Source organism: Antechinus flavipes, chromosome 1 (genome assembly GCF_016432865.1).
Source record: "Antechinus flavipes isolate AdamAnt ecotype Samford, QLD, Australia chromosome 1, AdamAnt_v2, whole genome shotgun sequence".
In the NCBI taxonomy this organism is placed as follows: Eukaryota; Metazoa; Chordata; class Mammalia; order Dasyuromorphia; family Dasyuridae; genus Antechinus; species Antechinus flavipes.
In genome coordinates, this window is record NC_067398.1 from 500,814,264 (window position 1) to 500,836,377 (window position 22,114).

General features: G+C 32.5%; 1 protein-coding gene across 3 annotated transcripts in view; it reads left to right on the top strand.

Moving 5' to 3' along the window:
- The window catches only part of SMCHD1 (structural maintenance of chromosomes flexible hinge domain containing 1), a 259,470-nt gene that overhangs the window by 156,890 nt on the left and 80,466 nt on the right, over nt 1-22,114 (top strand). For all 3 annotated transcript variants that reach the window (XM_051970385.1, XM_051970387.1, XM_051970386.1), the window contains exons 42-47: nt 2,729-2,919; nt 9,102-9,211; nt 9,535-9,605; nt 12,853-13,024; nt 15,809-15,967; nt 16,277-16,391. In XM_051970385.1, coding sequence (XP_051826345.1) covers nt 2,729-2,919; nt 9,102-9,211; nt 9,535-9,605; nt 12,853-13,024; nt 15,809-15,967; nt 16,277-16,391 — 818 coding nt within the window. The remainder of the gene's footprint in view (nt 1-2,728; nt 2,920-9,101; nt 9,212-9,534; nt 9,606-12,852; nt 13,025-15,808; nt 15,968-16,276; nt 16,392-22,114) is intronic.

A 22,114-nucleotide genomic window follows, 5' to 3' on the forward strand; every position in this document is an offset into this window, starting at 1 on the left:
TGTTTTTTTAATTTCCAAACATATATTTATGAAAGATTTCATTTCCAATTACTCAGGCAGAATGGTAACTTATTTCAAGTGATATAATGTCGGAGAAACAGAGGCAAGATAGAGATTAGAGAGTTTTTAATATTTTATTTGAAAGGGAGCGATTTACTGGGACCAAATGGATCCATGGTTTGGTCCCAGGGCTGAATGAGACTATCATTTCCAAGAATCCAGCAAACGATGTGAGTTCTCAATGACTTATATACACATGGCTCAGAGTCAGGGAGGGGTAGGCTGAGGCAGGGGCAGAGTCAGGGTTCTGAGAGCCGTAACAGGACTCTGACAGGGTGGGGTGAGCCACCGGAAATGGGGGGAGGCATATTGATAAGATGGTATCTGACATTCCGATAGCTTGGGATGGGGAGAGGCATTCTGATATTTTAAAACATAAGATCTTTTATCCTTATCAAATATTCTGATAAAGAGGGAGGGAAGGTTTTGCAGGACTGAGCTTAGAGCTGATAATTATAAATTGAAGTAGAGAAACTGAGTCAGGACTGGGTCAGGATAATTAGGGAAACTGAGGCAGGACAATAAAAGAGAACTTGTGGCATAACAATTCAAATAGTCATAAAGCATGAGTGAGTGATAATTTTCCAGAGCTTAAATGAAGTTTTTAATACCAAAAGTAAATAATAAAAATTTTTATTATTGAAAAGATGATTCCTTTCTTTTACCTTTCTCTTCTTCTTTCTCATTCCAAGAAAAAAAACTGAATAAATTCCTTAAAGAGAAATTTCTCTCCTTATAAGCAAACTAAAACTGAAAATTGTATGTATGTTACTGAACACATAGAATCAAAGGGACATAAAAATTATTTTCTCCTTTTCCTTCTGCATCTAAATGCTGCTGAGAGCAAACAATTATTTTATGCTTCTTTCCTAAACAACTAATATTGGGTCTTGAAAAAATTATAAAGCTTGAGTAAGTATCAAGATGAAATCCAAACTCCTCCAAACAGCAGAAAAATTATTCCTCATTATAACTTCTTTGTCTTTTCTATATTCATTAATTAGCTCCATACCTTTTTGACTTGGCACAAGTGTGTTATGGAGACTGGCTCTGTTCTGATGGGGCATGACTTGGTTTAAGCTTCAGATGTTTAATTTTCTTCTCCAGTTATAAAAAAGACTATGAAATTATTTTTATCTTTTCAGTACCATTGTCAGTACCACTAAATGATGAACAATTAGTAACTGAAAAAAATGGCAGTGCTAGCATAGGTTTTGTTCAACAAAATAGAAAAGTTATTGAAGTTGAAAGAAACAGCAGTTACTTAATTTAAAAAATAATTAATTGTCAAATTCAGATTTATTTCTTGAATATGATTTCTGAAAAGCAAAAAATAATTGCTTTGTGTCATAGAATGTGGAACATATTAAATGTAACAAAACTTGTGACTTTGAAATATTTATTGGTTTCAATTATCCTATGATTGTCCATTTTTAAATTATCTTTTAGTTTTATTCTATTTTCAAAAATTTTACCTAGGTCTAAGAAGGTATTGTTTTTCCGCTCTAATTTGTAAAGAAATGGCATTTTAACATTTCTTTTATTTTTAACCATTATGAATTTAACTGCAAAATTATGTGTTTGAACAAAATTGGCTTTGTCCACCAATCTCATCTTAATTCACTGATAAAAGATATCTTAGAATTTTTGACTTCCAACTAAATCTGAATGTGACAGGATGAGTTCAGAGACAGAAATTTTGCATGTATCCTCACCAAATCTGCTTCATTACATAGAAGTCTTCTTGGTCAGTATCTACAGGCACTTAACTTTGGGTTGTGCCATGATTTAAAAAGTAGCCTAATTGCATGCAATTCTTACAGAATTCTAAAGTCATCATTTCTCATAAACGAAACCTATTTTGTACCAGAACCAATACAAATGAGTATTTCATAATTGAAACTGTCTCTTTTTAATCATAAAGAAATAAGACCATTGATAATGCTCTTTTCCCTTTTTTTTAGAATATTCAGTTACTGTTAGACTGATTTTTCTGATTTTTTTGGTCTTCTTTCCCTTTTTCTCCTTGGTTAAATCCTGGAAAATTGTAATTAATATATTATGTATTTGGTGACACTCACAGTAGTGTATGGCAGGATTTAGTAGCCTATTATTAATGGACAAGCTGGGGCCAATGTACAGTAGTAATATGTGAAATTCAAATTAGAAACCTAATGTTAAAATGGAGATATTCATGAGACCATCGTCTCACAAATAAGCAACATTTCAACTGAAACAGTAATGAAAATTTATGTTAAGATTTATGTTAAAGTTGAAGGTTTTTATTAATGTAATAAATGTACAAGTTTTTGAGAGTTTTCTCAGCATATGTATTTTATATGATTTATGAATTGTTAAAATGTTAAATTTTATCATTTGCCATCTTTTCAGATCTAAAGAATTTAAAAAATTATTTAGTGACCAAATTGTACAGAATTTTGAGTGTAAAGTACTTGAGTCAGTCAAATAATTTTTTTGACTCCAGAGGGTTCTCAGTACATCTTAAAGCAGATTAGAAAATATGTTAAAATTTTTAGGATTTCTAAATTTAAAACACATCTTTGCAACAATTAAAAGTGGTATTGTTTAGGCAAATGTACCCTTGGATTTTAAAAATCTTGCTCTTTTTGTGCATTTTTTAACCTTTAATTTTGAATGTGGCATGCAGATTGCACACTTGGCACAGATTGAAGATGATGAAGCCGCAAAGGTTATTTCTTGGCACTTGGCAAGTGACATGGACTGCGTAGTCACTCTAACCACTGATGCTGCTCGTAGAATCTTTGATGAAACTCAAGGTCGTCAACAGGTGTTGCCACTTGATTCTATTTATAAGAAGACTCTTCCAGATTGGAACAGGTTAGAAAAATGTGAACCAAAACATTTTGTGGGTTTTTTAAAGTATTTTTCCAAGCTTTTTTTCTTTTTTGGATAAAAATAATTTAAATTGGGGACAGTTTTTTAAAAAGCATATAAAATAACTTAAAAGAATAGTAAATCACCTAAATAATTGTAAATTTTATTTTCATATTTATTAAATACCATTAATAAGTGCTTCATAGCTACACTGCCTTTATCATTGCTAATGTGAATAATATAGTGACACTGATCACATTTGAAATTTAATGTATAAGGATTTTCACATATATACCATATATGTGCACATAGAAAAATGAGAGCAGATTTACAGTATTTATTGAACATAAATTTTTGATATTCCATCTATAGAGATAACCCATTAATATAAGATTATACATAAGAACTTCTTAAACTGATTTATGATCTTATATGGAGTCATGTAACTGAATATGGGGATTACTAACTTGTGATTTATTGTCAGTAAATATTTGATCTGTATACCTGTTTTATATACCTATAAATCCAGGGTTGCATAATAATTTCAAGGGTGAAAAGGAATCACGAGTGGATAAAGTTTAAGTAGTCTTGTTGTACATGATAGTATATCTAGAAGGAATAAGTATGTTTCTCTTTTCCCATTTCTTTTCTTTTTTGTATTTTTCCAGGTAGAGAAGGAGATCAAGGAAAACAATTTATATAGTAGAGTGGCTGAACTAGACCAAACTGGAAAGAATTTCAAACTATATTAGAGACAGATAGAGCCCTCAGAACTTATTGATAATTTTTACTTGATAATAATTCATTCCTCTTCTTTTTTTTTTTTTTCCCCTTCTTCCTTACAATCTGGCTTCTGACCTTATCAATAAACTGAAACCTTCTTTCTCCAAAGTTTCCAGTGATCTTTAAAAAAATTTTTATTGATGTCTTTTGGGTTTACTTGACCTTAATTTTTTTCTGCCGGAGGCAATTGGGGTGAAGTGACTTTCCCAGGGCCACACAGCTAGGAAGTGTTAAGTATATGAGACCAGATTTGAATTTAGGTCCTCCTGACTTCAGAGCTGGTGCTCTATTTACTGCGCCACCTAGGTACCCTAACCTTAATTTTTTCAATAAAGAGTTTCCCCACCCAAAGAATTATCCCTTATAACAAAAAGAATAGCTTACATATCAACAACTTTTATATTTTCTTTACCCATAATTTTCCATCTTGATGTGTTTTTTCATTTCTTCCCTGGCACCACACTTGATAATTATAGTTACATATCTTTGAGATTTAGTTATTTTTATTATTGAGCTTTCCATTTGCTTTATTGTCACAGGTTATATTTTCCTGGTTCTGCTTACTTCAATTTTACCATTTGTTATGGATGTTCTTGTCTTAACTCTTAATCCTTGAACCCACAATGTCTCTTCATGTCTATGCCTTTCTCTTTAACTAAACCACAACTATTTAATTCAAAATGTGATCACCTTTTTCCTCCACTGTTATAATGGTCTTGTCTACTTGTCCTCAAATCTCTTTCCTCTGTAATCCCATGTTCCACATCTGAAGCAGAGATCTAACTGACCATGTACCTTTCCTGATCCATAACTGTGTCCCTTTTGCCTCAAGAATCTCTTACAGTTTTTTCTCACCATCCTCTATCTCCTTATCAGCCTAACTTTCTAGCCTTAACATTATTCCTTTCTAGTCTCTGTGTTCCAGAGAGTATCATAGAGAAATTAGCCTTTGTGTTCCTTATGTATGAACTCTCAACTCTCTTCTGGAGACCCTTGTATTGATTATATCCCCCCCATCCCTGGAATACCTCTATTTTAGAATAATTAATTTCCATCTTAGCTTATCTTCCACTTCTTCCATAAATTCTGTTCCCTCTCTTCTTCACACACAATTTTACCTACATTCTTCACCAAACTATTATTCCTCTCTCCATACATTCTTATGTTTATTTTTTGCCTAGTTAGTATATATTTACATCTGATCCTTTGAGGGCAATAACCTTAAAAAAATCCCCTCCTCCATGTAAAAATTTCTTTCCCTATTCTAAATCTGGTAAAAAAACAAAACAAAATAGAACAGAAACATGTACTTGCTGATTATTATTATCTGAGTCTCTAAAATGACCTAATTAACTAACCAATAATCTGGCCCTCTTTAACTGCTGTAAAAAAAAAAAAATCCATTCTTTTAAACCCTGTCAAGTGCTATGTTTAGATGAGAAAATGATCCTTGCTTCTTAAAAGTCTGTAGCCCATCATAGTAAGTAGACTACTTTCTTAAGCTTTTTCTACTTGTGATCCCTTTTGATATGAGAAATTTGTATGTGATCCTGGCAATATAGATATATAAAATAGATATACAAACCAAACATTTACTGGTAATAAATCATAATTTTGTGATACCTCCTCTTCTCCCTCCCCCCCCCCACCCCCAGTTTCAGTTACAAGACCCCATAAGGGGTCACAAACCACAATTTAAGAAGTTTTCATAAAATACCCAGACCAGCCATGCCCATCACTTTATTTCTCTCTGGATTTTGTTATAGTTTCTGGGGCTTCCTTTCTTCCCCTTACTTTTTACACTTTTTTTCCCCCTTTCATCATTAGAGTAAGCTCATTGAGGACAAGGAATATGTGTCTTTTTGTTATATTCCTAGTGCTTAAAGTCCTTTGCCCATAGTAATCACTTAATAAATAACTTGTTGACTTATTCTTCCTTTCTGTTGTGATGTATTTCTATTTTTTTTACACAAAATAAATATATTTCTCCTTTTACTGTCCTTTCTTACCCCCTTTCAAAGTCCTCAGAACCAGATTAAACCACTGTTTTTCTTATTTAAATCTTATGCCATTTGAAAAAGTTGCTGAAGTTTCCAAAATACATAGAGAATTGACTCAGATTTATAAGAAATCAAGCCATTCTCCAATTGATAAAAATGGTCAAAGGATATGAACAAAACAATTTTCATATAAAGAAATTGAAATTATTTCTAGAGATATGAAAAGGTGTTCCAAATCACTGTTGATCAGAGAAATGCAAGTTAAGACACCTCTGAGATACCACCACATACCTCTCAGATTGACTAATATGATAGGAAAAAATAGTGATGAATGTTGGAGAGAATGTGGAAAGGCTGGGACACTGATACATTGTTGGTGGAACTGTGAATGAGTCCGACCATTCTGGAGAGCCGTTTGGAATTATGCTCAAAAAGTTATCAAACTGTGTATACCCTTTCATCCAGCAATGTTTCTACTGGGCTTATAAGAGATACTAAAGAAGGGAAAGGAACCCATATATGCAAAAATGTTTGTGGCAGCTCATTTTGTAGTTGCTAGATACTGGAAATTGAATGGATGTCCATCAATTGGAGAATGGCTGAATAAATTGTGATATATGAATGTTATGGAATATTATTGTCCTATAAGAAATGATCACGAAGATGATTTCAAAGAGGCCTAGAGAGACTTGCATGAACTGATGCTAAGTGAAATGAGCAGAACCAGGAGATCATTATAATAACAAGACTATACGATGATCAATTCTGATGGACATGGTTCTCTTCAACAGTGAATTGATTCAAACCTGTTCCAATTGTCCACTAATAAAGAGAGCCATTTACATCCAGAGAGAGGACTATGGGAACTGAGTGTGGACCACAACATAGCATTTTCATACTTTCTGTTATTTGTTTGCATTTTTGTTTTTCTTCTCAAGTTATTTTTACCTTCTTTCTAAATCTGATTTTTCTTGTGCAATAAGATAATTGTGTAAATATGTATACATATATTGTATTTGACATATACTTTAACATATTTAACATGTATTGGACTACCTACCATCTAGGGGAGGGAGTGGGGGGAAAGAGGGGAAAATTTGGAATAGAAGGTTTTGCAACGATCATTGTTGAAAAAATTTAACCATGCATATGTTTTGTAAATAAAAATAGAATTAAAAAAATTTTTTAGATAAAGAAAAAATTGCTGAGAGTCACTTGTTTCTTCTCCTGTTAGAAAGTGAGAGCCTTTCACTAGCATACAACTCTTTAAATTGGTTCAAATAATTTACTTTTCTAAATTTCTCTTTAGTCTTGTGTTTACATTTCAAAGTTGTTACTTAGCTCTGGCCTTTTCTTTGTAATGCTTGAAAATTCTCTGTTCTCTTTTATTCCCAGTAGAATTATACTCAACTATGGCAGGTTAAGTTATGCTTAGTTATAAGCTGCTTGCATTGTTGTTTTCTAAAGAATTCTCTTCATGTAAGAAACTGCCAAGTCTTGTGTGATTCTGGCTGTGGTACTTGGGGAAACCCTCCGCCCTCTTTTTTTAACCTCAGATTCTTTCAGTGTTTTTTTCTTTTATGGAGAAGATCTAGACTTTGGACATGGCCTTTGAAGAGATGGTTGGTGAATTATTTCTATTTTGCATTTTGCCTTCTAATTTTTATGGACCTGAGTAGTTTTCATTTGTGATTTCTTACATTTTTTTGTTTGTTTTGTTGGGGAGGGGTATGATTAGTTTTTGGTTTTTACTTTTGTAGTCATGGCTTTTAAGGAGTCTGGTGATTTAGAATATTTTTCCTGTTTTCTCCTAAGTATTCATGTAGTCCTTGTGGGAAATCCATTTGATTCTTTACTTATCATTGTTTTTGTGTTACTCTGTTGATTTAGAACAGTCCTTTTCCCATAATAATCACTTACTAAATACTTGTTGACTTATTCTTTCTTTCTGTCATGATATATTCTTATTTTCAGATATTTTTGGAACTATTAGAATTCTTTATAATGATGTATGTACTTTTGAGTTTGCTCATTTCTTCATTTTTGGAGGGAAGGGAAGTAATCCTCTCTGCTTCACTTGAGCTTTTTCTTTTTTTCTTTTTTTGACTTTTCTCTTTGAGTTTAACCCCTTTAATTCTTTGAAGCTCATATCATATCACTGCTTTTCAGGTCTCCTCTAGTGTCTCAGAATTAAGTCTCAGCATCCTAGGACTTAAGAACCTTTGGACCAGTGCTATCCTGCTTTGAGCACTATTATGCTCTGACTGGTTGCTGCTTCTCCTGAGCTATTCCAAGGGCCCCCATGAGTTTCTAACCACCCTAGGACTTTTTGGGGGGAGATTTCCTATCCCCATATTACCAAACCTTTCACTTTAAAAGTGTGTCTGACCAGTCTCTGGTTATCTTAGAACATTTTTGGCTTTTTAACCTGAGAATAGACTCTGACTTGGCTAGCAGCACCCTTTTTTCCTGTTGCCTATATTCTTCTGGCTGGTTTTTAGTATATTTTGGAGGCAGAAGGAGGCATAGTAGTTTGTTATTTCATTTCTTGATCTGTGATTTCCCCCCCTCACCCACATTAGTTACGTGGGATCTGCTTTCATTCAGACAGCTATGTTTGTCCAAATTCTGCTTTAAATGTTATGTTTGAGGTGCTAGAAGAATATTCAGAAGTGAATTATCTTGGGAGGGACAGTTTAGAATTCACATCTAGACCTCAGAAAAGTCAAGGTTGGAGAGAATGATTTATGAATTTTATCTATATAGAATTGATAATAAAGCTCTGAGAGTGAATTTAATTAGCAGAGTTAATGTGAGAAAAAAGAATATTTAAGGCCAAAGATATAAGAAGTATAAAAATAGTATAGTAAAGGAGGGAGAATATGGATATTTGTCTTTGTATCCCATAGTGTCTCAGAATATAGAAGATGCTTATAAATTATTAGAATTAATCTCGTATAAGATTTGGGAACATCTTTCTCCTGTCCCCCAGCATATACACTCAGCTTGCTTCCTTAGCTTTTTGAGAAGTTTTTGACTCTTAATTTAGTGTATATAATCTTATGTTGGGATCTAGTGTCTTTAAAAAAGTATTTATGAACAAGTTGCACATTGGCTCATTCTTCATTAATTTTTTTCTATAACTTCAGAAAATGAGATAAGGCAAATAAAACAAGCATTTTTCTGATCTATTCTGATATAGATATTTGTAGTTCTCAGTGCTGCTGCTTAGTTTGGGAAACTACTTTAACCCTTTCTAAGGATTCACATTTTTCAGAGTTAAATTATGTGTAAATATTAGAGAATTAATTATGTGGCCAAAATTATATACACTACTTTTCACTGTATTTTTCAAAGTAATGATGAGAGAAACTTAACTTTAATATGTTGTTTTTCAAACAGGCCTCTTCCTCATTTACGAAACGGAAAAAATTATTTCAGACCCATTGGTAATCCAGTATTTGCAAGAGATTTGTTAACATTTCCAGACAATTCAGATCATTGTCAAACAGGTAAAGGATATTATTTAAATAAGGGTAAAGGCAGAAATTATCTATTTGGTAAATGTACCAAGTAATGGAATCAGATCATGATTAGCAGTACTGTGCCAATTCATACTAATTTTTAATTTTCAGCAAGTTAACTTATCTATGGAAAACTATTATTGTTGCTAATTCTACTTGTCATTTTTAGTCTAAGGGAAAAGTATATAATTGTAAAAATTAGCATGTTCTCTTAAAATACTTTTTAATTGTTTTTTTTAAATTTTATTTTAATACATTAATGTGAAAAGTTCTCATTTGAAATCAGATTTTCTTTAATTTTTTTGTTGTAGTATTTGGGATGCTATTAGGAGATACCATCATATTGGACAATTTGGATGCTGCCAACCATTATAGAAAAGAGGTATGTTTATTTTAATTTTTAATTTTCTCCTTGTGTTACATTTTAAAGAGTTGATTTTACAGCTCATATGCAGAAAAACAGATGCATTCCCATCATATAAGATAGTTTTGGGATAATCGATTCTATTTGCAGTGTGAAAGAAAATAACACACACAAAAAAATAATTGGGACGCATTCAAAATGTCTGAAATGTCAGTATACTTTGAATGTCTGGTTTGGCATTATGCCTTTCCTACACTTAGAAATATTGTAAACTAAATATAATCTAGTATATATTGGGAGAAACTTAAATTTTTATCATTTGACCTTGATTTCAAGTATCAAAGGAAACTAACCAGGGCTATCTTGTTTTCCTGAAATTAAAACTCACTCTTCTAATGATTTTGAATTATCCTAAATTATTTTATATGATGGAAGTGGTTTGATTAACCCACTATGTATGAGTATATATAACATGTCCAAACATAAATTTGTTGCATGTGGGTTATACCATGTACAGTTAAGTTTCTCTTAGCAGTATTATCAGTTGCCTTAGGGGGTCTTTGAAAGGGTTCATTCTTTACAGAATTAAACTATATCTATAGATCCACTGTATTTTAAACTAAATTTAAAAATAAATAACTCATTATCTTTCCCCAAACTTTCTCTTCTTCCTAATTTCCTCATTTAAGAAGGATAGCACCGTCCTCCCAGTAACACTAGACTTAACAGTGAAGAGGTCAACTTCGAATTCTCACTCTAAGCCACCTTACTCAATGAGTTTCAAATCCTATCATTTCTACCTTTGTAATATCTCTTGTACAGCCTTCTTTCCTCCTCAGGTGATGTCAGCATGCTAGCACAGACTTGTATCACTTTCTGCTTACACATTTGTAATATCCTTTACTTCATATCTCTGTCTTGTCCAGTCCATTTTCCTCTCACCGGTCAAATTGATCTTCCTAACCATAGATCTGCCTATGTTGCTTAGCCAGTAAACTCCAATGGCTTCTTAATATCTGCAAGATAGATCTAATATAAAATCACTCTTTTGGCTTTCAAAGTTCTTTATTGTGTTGCCCTTTCCTACCTTTCTTGTCTTCTCCATACCTTGCTTCCTTTCACATACTTGGATTCCTAGATACTGCCCTCCTTGCTATTTTTTTTTATAAGACTCTCCATAGCCTGCCTTTGTGCTTTTTACTTTTTACATCATAATTAAAATTATCTTCCCTCCTCATATCTGTCTCCTGGCTTTCCTGGCATCTTTCATGTACAAGAAACCCTTTCCTTGTCTCCCTTTTGTTAGCTCTTTCCCTCCAAGATTATCTCCAAACCTATTTATATATATTTGTTTTCATGTTGTCTTCCTTAATAAATTGAGAGCAAGGACTATTTTTTGCTTTCCTTTGCATTTTCAGCATTTGGTATAGGATCAGGGATATAGTAGATATTGAATAGATAAATGCATGTGGATTTGACTTTGTGTTTTTACATTTTATGAGTTTGCTTTTAAAGAAAGAGAGAGAGAGTGTGTGTGTGTGTGTGTGTGTGTGTCTGTCTGTCTGTCTGTGTGTGTGTCTGTGTGTGTGTCTGTAATTATAAAAATCTGGCATCTTCTTGAAAGGTAAAAAAACTTCCCCCATAAAATTTGGAGGTTAATTATTTACCTTTCAAAGATTTTCTTAATATGGGCATATAGGTTTAGATAAACTAGTAGATTATTGCTGCTGAACTTGCCTCTTCTGGCTACTATCCTGTGTAGCTCACTCTTTTCACATCCTCAATAACCCAGTTTATTGCCATTTTCTCAGTCATTAGTCTTTTCTTTGTAGTCTTTGGACCTATCTCCTTAATTTTTTTTCCTCCCAATTTCTGTGTTGCTTCTTAGAACTAGATTTCCTTCCTACTTCTTTGACCAGTCCTTCACTGACTTTCTCTCCCCCCCCCCCCCCCAATGTGTTATTTTACTTTAACAATATCTTCTGTTTCCAGAGCCTCCACTCTTAATTTTGTGCATGTGACTCCCAAGTTTATATATCTTTAACTCCTCCATTTTTGTTGACCCTTGGTTTAACATTTGCAGTTGCCTTCTAGATGTTTCCACTTGGTTTATGTTACCTATAATTCTTAACCAAGTTTCGTATCCTTGACCAAATGCAGGTTTCCCTCTTAAAATTCTGACCTTTTTAAAGTACCAAGTAGTGCTTCTTTGCCTCTTTTTTCCATATCCTATAATTTGCAAAGTCCTATCTACTTTTCTTTCATAGTGAATTCCAAGCATATTACTTTCTATACTCCTTCCCACTGTTTTAGTTTAGATTCGTAAATTTCACTTGTACTACTTTTTAGTTAATTGTTTATATGACTACTGAAATAACTGTTTTTATCATTTCTGCCATTTACCCTCCCAAAGAAATGGCAGGTGAGTCACTATCTAGGATATTTAAAAAATCATTAAGAATGGGACTTCCATACCAGAAAAAGAGCAGATTATGTCCTGATTTTCAACAAAGGAAAGAGAACAGAATCAAAAACTTGACTAGGCTTGTGAAGTTGAGAGCAGTTTCTGGGAAAAGTCAAGATTAGGTCATTCTTGAGATGGATATTGAACTTCTAGCAGTGACTGCAAAGATTCAACATAGTTTTATCAAGTATTCCTCATATTAGCCTAATACTAATTCCTTTCTGAATTACTAACTCTGTAGAACAAGGGAATTCGTTAGTTATAATTATCTAAGTTTTGGCAAAGCATTAAACTATTTCCTACTGTCCTTTTGAAAAGATATTGGATAGTTAGATAAATTTGATGGTGATTAGAATGAATGAACTGAGTGTCATTAATTTTTCAGTGACACCTTGGCAAGAGGTCAAGAAATCTATAATTTCTGCTTTTGTGTCTTATCTCTTCTTCTGGTTTATTTTTTTTTTTTTAATGTTTTATGGTTTGCAAAGCATTTTATAATAACTTCATTTGATTCTCACAAAAGCCCTAGGACCTACTTAGATGCTATTATTATTTCCACATCAAAATGAGGAAATTTAACAAGGGTTAAATGACTTTTTCCAGAATCATTCAGTAGTCTAAAGTCATATTTAAACTCAGGTCTTCCTGACTCCAGGCCCATTGTTCTGTCCATTCTCCTACTTTGGTGAGGTTTTGTGTCTTAGTTTTATGTGTATCACCTCAGCACACAATAGAGGAATTTAATAAATACTTTTTTCTTTTTCTTTATAATTTACTGGTATTATTGTTTACTTATAATAGGTTGTTAAAATCACCCATTGTCCTACTTTGCTAACAAGAGAAGGTGATCGAATTCGAAGTAATGGAAAATTTGGAGGCCTACAAAATAAAGCTCCTCCAATGGACAAACTTCGAGGGATGGTATTTGGTGCCCCACTGCCGAGACTCTGTCAGACCTTGGGTACACAAATAGGTAAGTCTTTTAGCTATTATCTGTTTAAGTATACAGTGAGCCTAAATGTTGAATTTGGTGTAAGATTCTAACAGAACAAATGAGATATGTTTACCCCACTTTTAGCTAACTGTGAGTTATATCAGATGTCATCATCCTATATTTTTAGTTTTGAGTACTAGCAGGCATCTTTTTTTTCCATCCTGCTACCCTTATAGTTTATTGAAATGTTGTCTCTGGTATATCTCTTGCTTTTTTGTTTATCACACTCTCTTTGCCAAATAATAAAATAAACATATTTACTCCATGGTCACTTATTGAATTATCCAGAATATAGCTAGGAGGAACAAGAAGGAAAGAAAGGGAAAAAAAAAAAAAACCAAATTGCTTACAGTCATGCCTTGAATTTTCTCCCTTTTAATCTCTACCTTTTCTTCCAAGAAGCCCAACTTTTTTGTAAGAAGGCCTTTCCCATATCTTTCTACTCCCCTGCATGTCTAAGATTTTCCTTTCACATTGCCTCTCTCATGTACTCTATTTGTGTGTGTGTGTGTCCATAAGTGTTTTATAAAGCATTTCTTCTGGGATAGGCACTGTACTAAGTGATGAGCATTCAAAACGAGGCAAAAGACCATTCCTGCCCTCAATGAGCTCACAATATAATAGGTGAAATAAGAAGCAAACAATAATGTATAAACAAGCTAGACACAGGATGAATAAGATAAAATTAAAGTACTAAAATTGAAAGATTGTTAAAGGCCTTGTTAAAAACAATGGGATTTTCATTGGGACTTAAGGAGAACATTCCAGGCATGAGGTACAGCTAAAGAGAATGCCCAGAGCTGAGAAATGGAATATCTTATTCACAAAATAGTTAGAAAGTCAGTGTCACTTTATTGAAGAGAACATGTTGGGAAGATAGGTTGAAGAAGGCTAGAAATGTAGAAGAAAGCTAGTTAATAAAAAGGCTTTGAACTTCAAGATGAGGATTTTGTATTTGTTTTGAGGCAAATGGAGTCACTGAAGTTTGAGTAGGGTTTAACAAGGGGAACTGTGTTTTAGGAAAATCACTTTAATAACTGAATGACAGATAAATTTAAGTAGGGAAAGACTTTAGGCAGGCCAACTCCCCACCAAACTCTTGGAGTAATCCAAGCATGAAGTATTGAGAGCCTGCACCAAAGTGGTGGTAGTGTTAGAGGAGATGCTGCAAGGACAAAATAATAATTAGATATTTATATATATAGCTTTTTCCTTCTTTCTGTCTATCTCTTCTATGTACATAGTTATTTGCATGTTGTCTCCACCACCAGAATATGAGTTGTTGAAGGCTGGAACTATTATTGCCTTCTCTTGTATCCCCAGTGCTAAGCACAGAGTCTCTTACATCATAAACACTAAACATTTGTTGATTTCACTTGATAAATTCCAAAGAGTAAATGTTCACACATTTATTTGAGAGCAGGTAAGACAGGATTAAAAGGATCAAAGAAAACAGGAAAAGATGTAGGCATTTACTCAGGCTCTTAACACCTGTTTTATACACAGTTACAAATTTGGTGATTTGGTTTCTCTTTCAATAACAGATTACAAGCATCGAGTCAGAGGGGACAGGGAGGCCTACAAAAATAGTCATACTGACAGAAGCAAAAATTGAAAGTTGACAGTTTCGCAATGAGGCAAGACAAAAAGCCCATAAAAAGAAATCTAATAAGTTGAAAATATGACAGATTGGGGCCATTGGGAATGTGGGAAATTAGCTTCACACAACTGAACATGTGTGCAATTAGTGGTATGGTAGATTTTAGGAACTCTTTGGTTAAATCCTGCCTCAGACACTTTTTTGTGTGATCTTGGGCAAATGACTTAACTTCTTTACCTCAGGTTCTTCTACTTAAAAATTATGAGATTATACTCTGTTTAAAATTTCTTCCAGTTCTAAATCTATGAGTCTGTGCTCATATCAGTGACAATAGTTTGCCAGTCAAATATTTATTAGAAAATATCCTATCATAAATGTTAGAAGATTTTTTTTTTTTATTTAACTTAATGCTTAATGTAATGAATTTTCTGGAATCGTTAGTTCTATTCTACATGTAGTCCTTTGTTGGAACCTAAAGGACCTTCATGAAATTAGCTTGACCAGTAATACAAAACAATAGATCTTTTACATAGTGCTTTAAACTCATATGGAAAAACAATTTGATTTTTTGGAAGCACCCAAGAGTAAAGGGGAATGATAAGGGATAGTGCAAGGATCTGAAAGATAAAGGATAACTGGAGTCTGTTCATGTTTACTGGTCAAATATAGAGGTAAACCAAAATACAGAAAAGAAGATTCTTGGATGCTATTCAGGAAAGAGGGAATCTATGATATTCATTCAGGAACTGTTTCCAAGACTTTGTTGATTGTTAAGCCAAGTTCTTAAAATACTCTTCCCATTCCCATGTCATGTATCAGTGAAGATTAAGGATGAAGAGAGAACCAGATATTTTATAGGAGGGACAGTCTCATGTATTTATGATTCATTTTCATCACAGGGACATTGCATATTCTAGGCCACCCAAAACAACTTCTTTTGAACTTAAATAAATATGGAATTCCCTCCTCCATTAGCAGTCTACAGCAGTGTTGTAGTAATATAGCTAGTAGTTCTTTTTATAAAAGATCTTCTCCAAAGAAAAAAAAACTTAATAGTTGTCTATATTGAAGAGTGGAGAGCTTCATCTGTTTGTAAGAAAAAAAATTAGTACTTAGAAAAGTGAGATTGCAATTTTAATCAAATTTCTTTTGTTTTCTGATAGATCTTCTTCAGCAATATCGTTCAGCTGTGTGCAAACTCAGTAGTGTGACTAAGGAACTTAATGTTCAAGAAGACTACCTTAATACTCCAGATATGCTAAAGAAACAGCAGGAACTTAGTGAACAGGAGAAAAGTTTGGAACGAATAGAACAAAAACTTGGTATGTGTTTGTTTTTTGTTAATACTTATTCTGTAATGGAGATGATTGTTTATGTTTTAGTTATTTTATGAGTACTATCAAAATATAGTGGGGAATAAACGAAAATTTATCTCCAAGATACCCAAACATGGTCTTTAAACTCCTTCACCATAACTTTAGAATTTTTCCCCTGCTAGTAGGAGAATGACATGAAAAGTTACCTCCTTTTCTTTCTCCCTCCAAATTTCTAATAAGTAATATTTGAGACTTATTTTTCTGAATTTTATAGCCAGTTTGGTTAAAATAATCTTTTATTTTCTATCTTTAAAGGTATGACTCCAACAGGGAAATGTGAATTAGTCCGTCAGGCAGCTAAACTCAATATGTCAGACAGCCCAATCCCTCCTAAAAGAATGAGACGGGAAACAACAAAAAAACTAAATAGGTAAGTGTGTTTGTTTCCTTCAATTTAATTTGATTTCAATAGTGATGATTATTATACATATTGATTCATTATCCAGTAAGGTGCAAAGAACTGATATTATCTTTATCTTCAGCAGAAAAGAGGAGCAATGTTGATAAGATTGAAGATCTGTAATTGAGCCTATTGTTAAATTTATTTTGAAACAACCTTTTTGGCCATACAACTCTCTTTTTTAACAGATGAAATAGGTATTAAATGTGTTTGGGTTTTTTTTCATTAAGGACAAAATCTAGTACTATCTTCCAATATGTTACTTTTTCTTCTTACCCATTATATAAAAATACTTTTAATTAAAATTTTCTGGGACACATCTAAGATACATCTAAGCAGGAATTTCTAAATAGATGGTCTAACAGAAATTATAAAATGCTGTCAGATAATATTTTTCATTTTTTAAATTTTTTTATTAGAGGTCAGTTTTTAAAGAAAATCCTTGGGGGGAGAGGGAGCACATTTATAAGGCCTGAAAATGAATCGTATAGATAAAGGAGATATTATGGAAATAAAGAAAACTGACTTCATATATGCAGTAGTTGGTATACTACATTTATAGAGAATACATATTAAACTTATTAATAAAAACATTTTAGGCATTTTTCATATACCAGGCATCATCTTAGATAAATCCTAGGAATACAAATAAAAAATAATCAAATAATCCCTTCTGTCAAGAAATATATATTCTTAAAATTCTTAAATATCCTTTTCTAAAATCATCCAGTAAGTGAATCCTTTTTTCACCAAAATATGGTAATATGACTCTTTGAAGTCTGTTACTTTGCATTAGTCCTAATTCTGACTTGAAAGCTCTCTTGCTAATTCAGAATCCAAAGTTAACAGTATAAACCAGTACTTCCTAACTTATAGGTCACAGATTCTTGGGTGGCAAAAATTATCTATTGTGTTATTTGTCATGATATTTTTTTCCTTAGGGTAACCTATATTGGAAATGTAATTACTTTTTTGTAAGATGTTATTAATATAGAGAGTTCCAAAGAATAGATCTTTTAATAGACATGACATCAGAAAAAAAATTAACATAGTTTTGAAAATACCTTAGAATTTATATGTTTAATGGAAAAGTGCATAGTGAGTAAGAGCAGGCTAGAACATACAATGAATGAAGAACTTGAAAAAACAGGAATAAAAAATATCTTCCAAAAAAAAATGATGATAAGATAGGCTGGTCATGGGATGAAAGCAGGAGAAGGAAATAGAGTGCTTTTCTGGTAGTGTTTTAAAGTAGCAGAAAGCCAGAAAGTCTTTCACCATGTTGGGTGGACAACATATATGTACACTAGTAGTATAGGATGGGCAAGTGTGGATGAGTTGCCTCTGGATTGTTCATGGGAACTAAAAAATCTGTGAGGTAGTATGATCTATTTAAGTAGTTTAGTTTTCTTTTTAAAAAAGTAATACTTAAAAGTTTACCAATATTACATTTATGCTTATTGTTATAATTAAAATTCTAATATACTAGTTAAATTGCTGCTTATTTAGAAGTTATATTAATATGTGTCCTTGAAAGTAATAAAAGTGTTTCTTGAAACAAAAATATGTACTTTGAATTTGTCTACTAATTTAGATAAGCTTCCTTCCCCATTAAATTTCTTATAGGGTTTTACTATGTGTTAAATTGCCATGTAATAGGAGAGATTAATAGCTTTAAAATCTGACCTATGATCAAAAAATAGAATATTTTAAGTTAATGAGCCAAGAAATCCCTGAAAAATTTTTTAAAAAGCATCAAAGCTAATATTTTCTTTTCCATACTTAGTTATTTGTGTAATTTGAGCCTGACTTTATTAGTTTGTTTTGATCTTTAGTAAGAACTTTGCATATTAATTAGTCATTTTTTAAGTTACTGAAGAACAAATTCTGCTTCTCGTCTTTAAGCCCTAGTTCCCCCTTTGATTTTAAAATTTACTTTTAAAGTCAATTTAAATTAACATGAAAAACTGTTATTTGTATATTGGCACATATATTACTCATAAATATGGTTTGATTAAATTTTAAATTTGATTAATTTAATTTTAAATTGATTAAAATTTTTAATTTGAAAAATTGATGCTAGGTAATATTTCATTTCTCATTAGAGCCCTTTGCTTAAATAGCAAAAAAGAAAACCATTACTTTGGTCTTAAACATTAATGATATTTGACCATTTTTACTTTGTACTTAAGCTATCTTTTCTATCCCTTTTACTTTTATTATTATATTTAACTTAATTGTCTACTGCAGGTAGTTCATAGGTTTCAGGCTGCAGCCAGAGTAGTATCTTTCAGTGATATTAGAAGGCCTAGTTGTTGAATAATGCACTAAAACAAGAGGACCATAGGTTTTCAGGTTCTTGCTTTAACTCTTAAGTAGCTCTGTTAGCTTAAGCAAGAACATTTATTTCTAGGCCTCATTTTTTTCAACTGTAAAATGAAAGAAGCTAAACTGCATTACATGAACTTACTAAAGTCCTTTTCAAACTCTAAAATTGGTTTCTGTGACTTGGTAAATCTGCTTTTAAAGACATGATTTCTCTAAGTGGCCACTTGTTATACCAGCATAATTCATAAACCCTTAATTCAGAACATGTTTGGTTTTTTTAATTGCTTTGGCAAAAAAGATAAATTACATGGTAATCAGCTTTCTAAATAATATATCTATCTCTCTAAACTTGTGATCCTTGACCCTGTCAGTCACTAAACCCCTATATAATTAATTGTTCCAGTGCTCCTCTAATACTGAATCAGAGTTTGGTTACTTCATATCATCTGAGTCATCTGAGTAGAATTTTAGAGGAAGTAGTGAAATACAATATAATTATAGTGAACATTTGAGTGGCATTCTTAATTAAGCCCCCTATTTGTCTTCTGTGTACTTTAGTAATTTTTACCACTTTGTGATGTGATGATAGTTCTACAAAGATCTAGGAATAGGGTTCTGGTACTGAATTCTGTGGGACTCTTATAACCCCTTGAAGTTTTAACACTTTTTTTTTTCAGTTCTCTGCTAAGTTTCATACCCAGCTCCATGCATAACCTGAGTACTTCATTACATTATAGAAAATCTGAGTTCCACAATTGAAACTGAAATTCACTGTTTATATTTATGTATTCTACTATCCTCCATTTGAAATACATGAAATGTATAGATACCCTTCTGAATGTTTACATATTTGCATGACACTTACTTTGTAAGAAATAATACTACAAAATTTAATGCTTGCTTCATACTTCTGTATTATATTCAGGGTGTGAGAAAACCATGTCATTGCAATATTAAAAAAGATTCAGTGATTTTCTACTACTTCCAGAACAAAATACAAACTCCTCTCTATCACATTTAGAACCTTCCATATTCTGGCTCCCCCTTCTCTTTCCAAAGTGATTTTACATTATTCTTTCTCAACCACACAGTGTTATAGTCAAACCAGATTCCTGATGTGCTCACCCTTCTGCTTCTAAGTGCCTTGATTCTTGGAACCTTTAGGTTTCTTTAAAACTCAGCTAGTATTGCCACCTAGACTATTTTGAGCTGTCACATATACAGCTTGTACTGATTTTTCTGTACACAGTGTTTCCCTCCCCAGTAGCATGTAAGCTCCTTGGGGGCAGGGTTTGTTTTAGTTTTCATCTTCATATAACTGCTCCTGCAGGTGCTACAGCAACAGCTACTGAAGATCCAAGAAGGAATATTCTTGATCCCAAAGTCCTTGGTATTATCAAATAGCTCAACATCAGAAATTGATAAGATGTTATCAGAGGATATGACATTAAAGAAGAAGCATTGACATCTGCCTTGCTGCTGCACCCTATGGACCATGGAACCTTTCCATCTGATTTGCAATTCAAATCTTTCTTAGATGTTGTCTCCATTAGAATGTGAACTCCTTGAGAATAGGGACTGTCTTTTCTGTATGTATTTTCAGTGCTTTGCACATAGTAAGCACTTAATAAATGCTTCCTCACCAGAAACAAAGAAATGTATATATTTTTGCAATTTTAACATTTTGAGAATATTTCTTGTTCATTTCTCTCTACCTCATCTACTCAAATTTTTCATGTCATGAAAATGAAGATGTGCATGTTAGTGTTAAAGGAGCATATTTCTATCTTTAAACAATGTCCTCTATCAGAGGAGAAATTTTTTTTTTCTTGGCAGAATCTCCATATTCATTCCAGTATTCTGCATGTCTTACTTAGTGAACCAGAACTACATGTACCATTACAAAAAATAAAAACAAATGATTGAATACTTCATCTAATATTGGCACTAAAAATAATAATAATAAAGTAATATTGGTACTAATTGCATTACTTGGTAGCATTTATAAATAGCTTTTTAGTTGGCTTTTTCAGTCAATCAACAGACATTATGTATTAAACATTTAGTATATGCCAGGCATTACTCTAAAACATAAAAAAAGGCAAGAAATGTTTCCTCTTTTCAGCTCATAGTCTAATGGAGAGACAATGTATAAATAACTATGAACAAACAAGATACATACAGGATAAATGGAGGAAGAATCTCAGGGAAGTGTTAAGGATTATTAGGAAGGGATTCCTGTAGGTAGGATTTTAGCAGAGACTTGAAAAAAATTAGAAAGGAAATACATTACTGTTTAGTCAGGGAACTTAATTCTTCAGTCTTTTTTTTCTTAACAATTGAAGAATTAAGTCCCAGTTAATAAGCATTTGTTAAGCACTAACTATGTACTATAGGTCCTGGGGATTCAAAGACAAAAATGGATTCTGTCCTTAAAAAACTTTATTTTCCTCTCAGAACTTGTTTCAGATTGGGGAAAATATGTACACATAAATAAACATAAATATTTTCAAAGTTAAATATTACAAGACAATAAATTATAAAGGAGAAAAGCAGTAGCAACTAGGATGGATTAGGAAAGGCTTCATTCATATCTGAAGTGAGCCAACATTTGAATAAAGCTAGAAATTCTGAACATGTGTAAAGCCTAAAGTAGAGTCTAAACAAATATTCAGAAATGGAAAATGGAATGTTATATATAAGAAGTAGCAGGTAGATTAATTTGACAGGAACATATGATTTATTAAGAGGAAATAATACATACTGTGTCATTAAAGGTAGATGGGAGTCAGATTGTAAAGGGTTTTGGAAGGGAACCTCAGGAGTTTGTATCTTTGAAGATTTTTGAAGAATGGAATGACATCATCTGATCTGTGTTTTAAGATTGTCAATTTCGTGTCTGTTTGAAAGATGGATTCTAAATGGCAGAGGTTTGATAGTAGGGAGAGGTATTACAATTGACCAGGCAAGAGGTAAAAGCCTGAACAAGAGTAGCACTTTGTTATTTGTAGAGAGAAGAGAGTCGATGTTGTATGATGTGGATATAGAATCAACAAGACTTATCAACTGATTGGATATGTGTTGGAGAGGAGGGGAGAGAAAGGAAAGAATTAAAGATGACTCCAAAATATCAAATGTGGAGAACTAGAAGGGTGCTGTTATTCTTTATACTAATGCATAAATTAACAATTAACTCTGTACTAATGTTTACAAGCTTTTTTACCTTCATAAATGTGTATGATAAAATGATTACATTTATCAACTACAGTTCTTATGGATATTGAGATAAAGTCCACTGATTAAAAGGCTGGCTATGATGAATCCTTCTTTTCTCCCTCTCTTCACCTCTTCTCCCTTCACCTTTT